Below are 1,208 nucleotides of genomic sequence, written 5' to 3'. Positions count from 1 at the left end.
TTTCCCGTGACCCCGATGAACTGTTGTTGAACACCGCAAGGCCTATATGACGCGTCAAAGTAGAAGAGACTCTTCATCTCATCAACGCGAAGGAAGGTCGCAACGTCCTCGTAATTGGGCAAAGCAGCCGAAAGGCCAAGAAGGCGCACGAATTCGGATCGTTGTTCAGCCCATCTGACGGTCCGGGCGATGATGCTTTCCGAAACAGGTCCTCGCTCGTCGTGTAGGAGATGGATTTCATCGATGATGATACGAGGTTGGTGTAAGATGTGTCGGTCATGTTCCTCGTGATGACATCCCATTTCTCCGGCGTGGTAACGATGATCTGGGTCTCTGCAATCTGCTGTTTGGTCATTTGGGAGTCGCCAGTAAGCTCGCCGACTTTAATTCCAAAGACCTTCAGCCGGGCTGTGAAGTTTCCGACCATTTCTTGGACAAGGGCCTTCATGGGAGCGACGTAGACAATCTTAAAAGCATCCAGGTCGAACGTTCCGGTCTCTTCGTCACGGTGCTTGGCAAGTTCATTGAGAATTGTCAACATGGCGACGTTTCTCTGTGAGAGCGACGATTAGGGAGTTGAAGCTGCATATCAACATGAAAGATGTACTTTTCCCGCGCCAGTTGGAGCACAAAGCAATATTGGTTCGTCTGTACCGAAAGCGATGGGGAAGACTTTACTCTGAACGCGATTAAGCTTGGGAACTGTGAACGCCTCGCGAGCCCAAGCTGGTAGAGCTGTTATGGGGACAAAGTCGCCTTCCGTGGTAGGCTTCTGCTTTGGGGCAGGGATGGCATGGATTTCCTCGTAACCTTTCTTCGCCCGCTTGAACGAACCATCAGGCAGTTGCACTTCTTGTTCGACATCAAGTGCCCGCCATGCTATCGAGATCCACTGTCCGTCTGGGTTGGACGATAGAGCCCGGCGCAACAGTGGCCGTCTTTGGAACCTCAATCTTGGGCTCATCAACCTCCATAGCGTCAGAACGAGGCTTCGCTTGCCTGTCACCCGCCAGCTCTCGAAGAATCCACCCAACTCCCTTCTCGCGCATAGCAACCTCAACATTGACGCGTTCATCAGCGTCACTACGCATCAGTTTAGTGCACCACACGAGGTCGCGATTTCTGAGGAATTTGGCGGTGATGTGGAAGCTCTGGAAGTCGAAGAGTTCCATGAGCTGATTCTCGCAGTCACGGGCGCTCGATTCGGA

General features: G+C 52.5%; 1 protein-coding gene across 1 annotated transcript; it reads right to left on the bottom strand.

The window, feature by feature from the left end:
- Positions 1–334: 334 nt before the first annotated feature.
- On the bottom strand, positions 335–619 carry LACBIDRAFT_150719 (uncharacterized protein; the record flags this gene model as incomplete). The annotated part of the gene is made up of 2 exons (XM_001891240.1): positions 335–553; positions 608–619. Coding segments are annotated over 2 exons (231 nt in total), but the record flags the coding sequence as incomplete, so codon positions are not given.
- Positions 620–1,208: the final 589 nt, after the last annotated feature.

This window comes from Laccaria bicolor, genomic scaffold (assembly GCF_000143565.1).
Source record: "Laccaria bicolor S238N-H82 LACBIscaffold_552 genomic scaffold, whole genome shotgun sequence".
NCBI classification, from domain to species: Eukaryota; Fungi; Basidiomycota; class Agaricomycetes; order Agaricales; family Hydnangiaceae; genus Laccaria; species Laccaria bicolor.
Note: the sequence above shows the minus strand (reverse complement) of the source record. Positions and strands in the feature narration are given on the sequence as shown.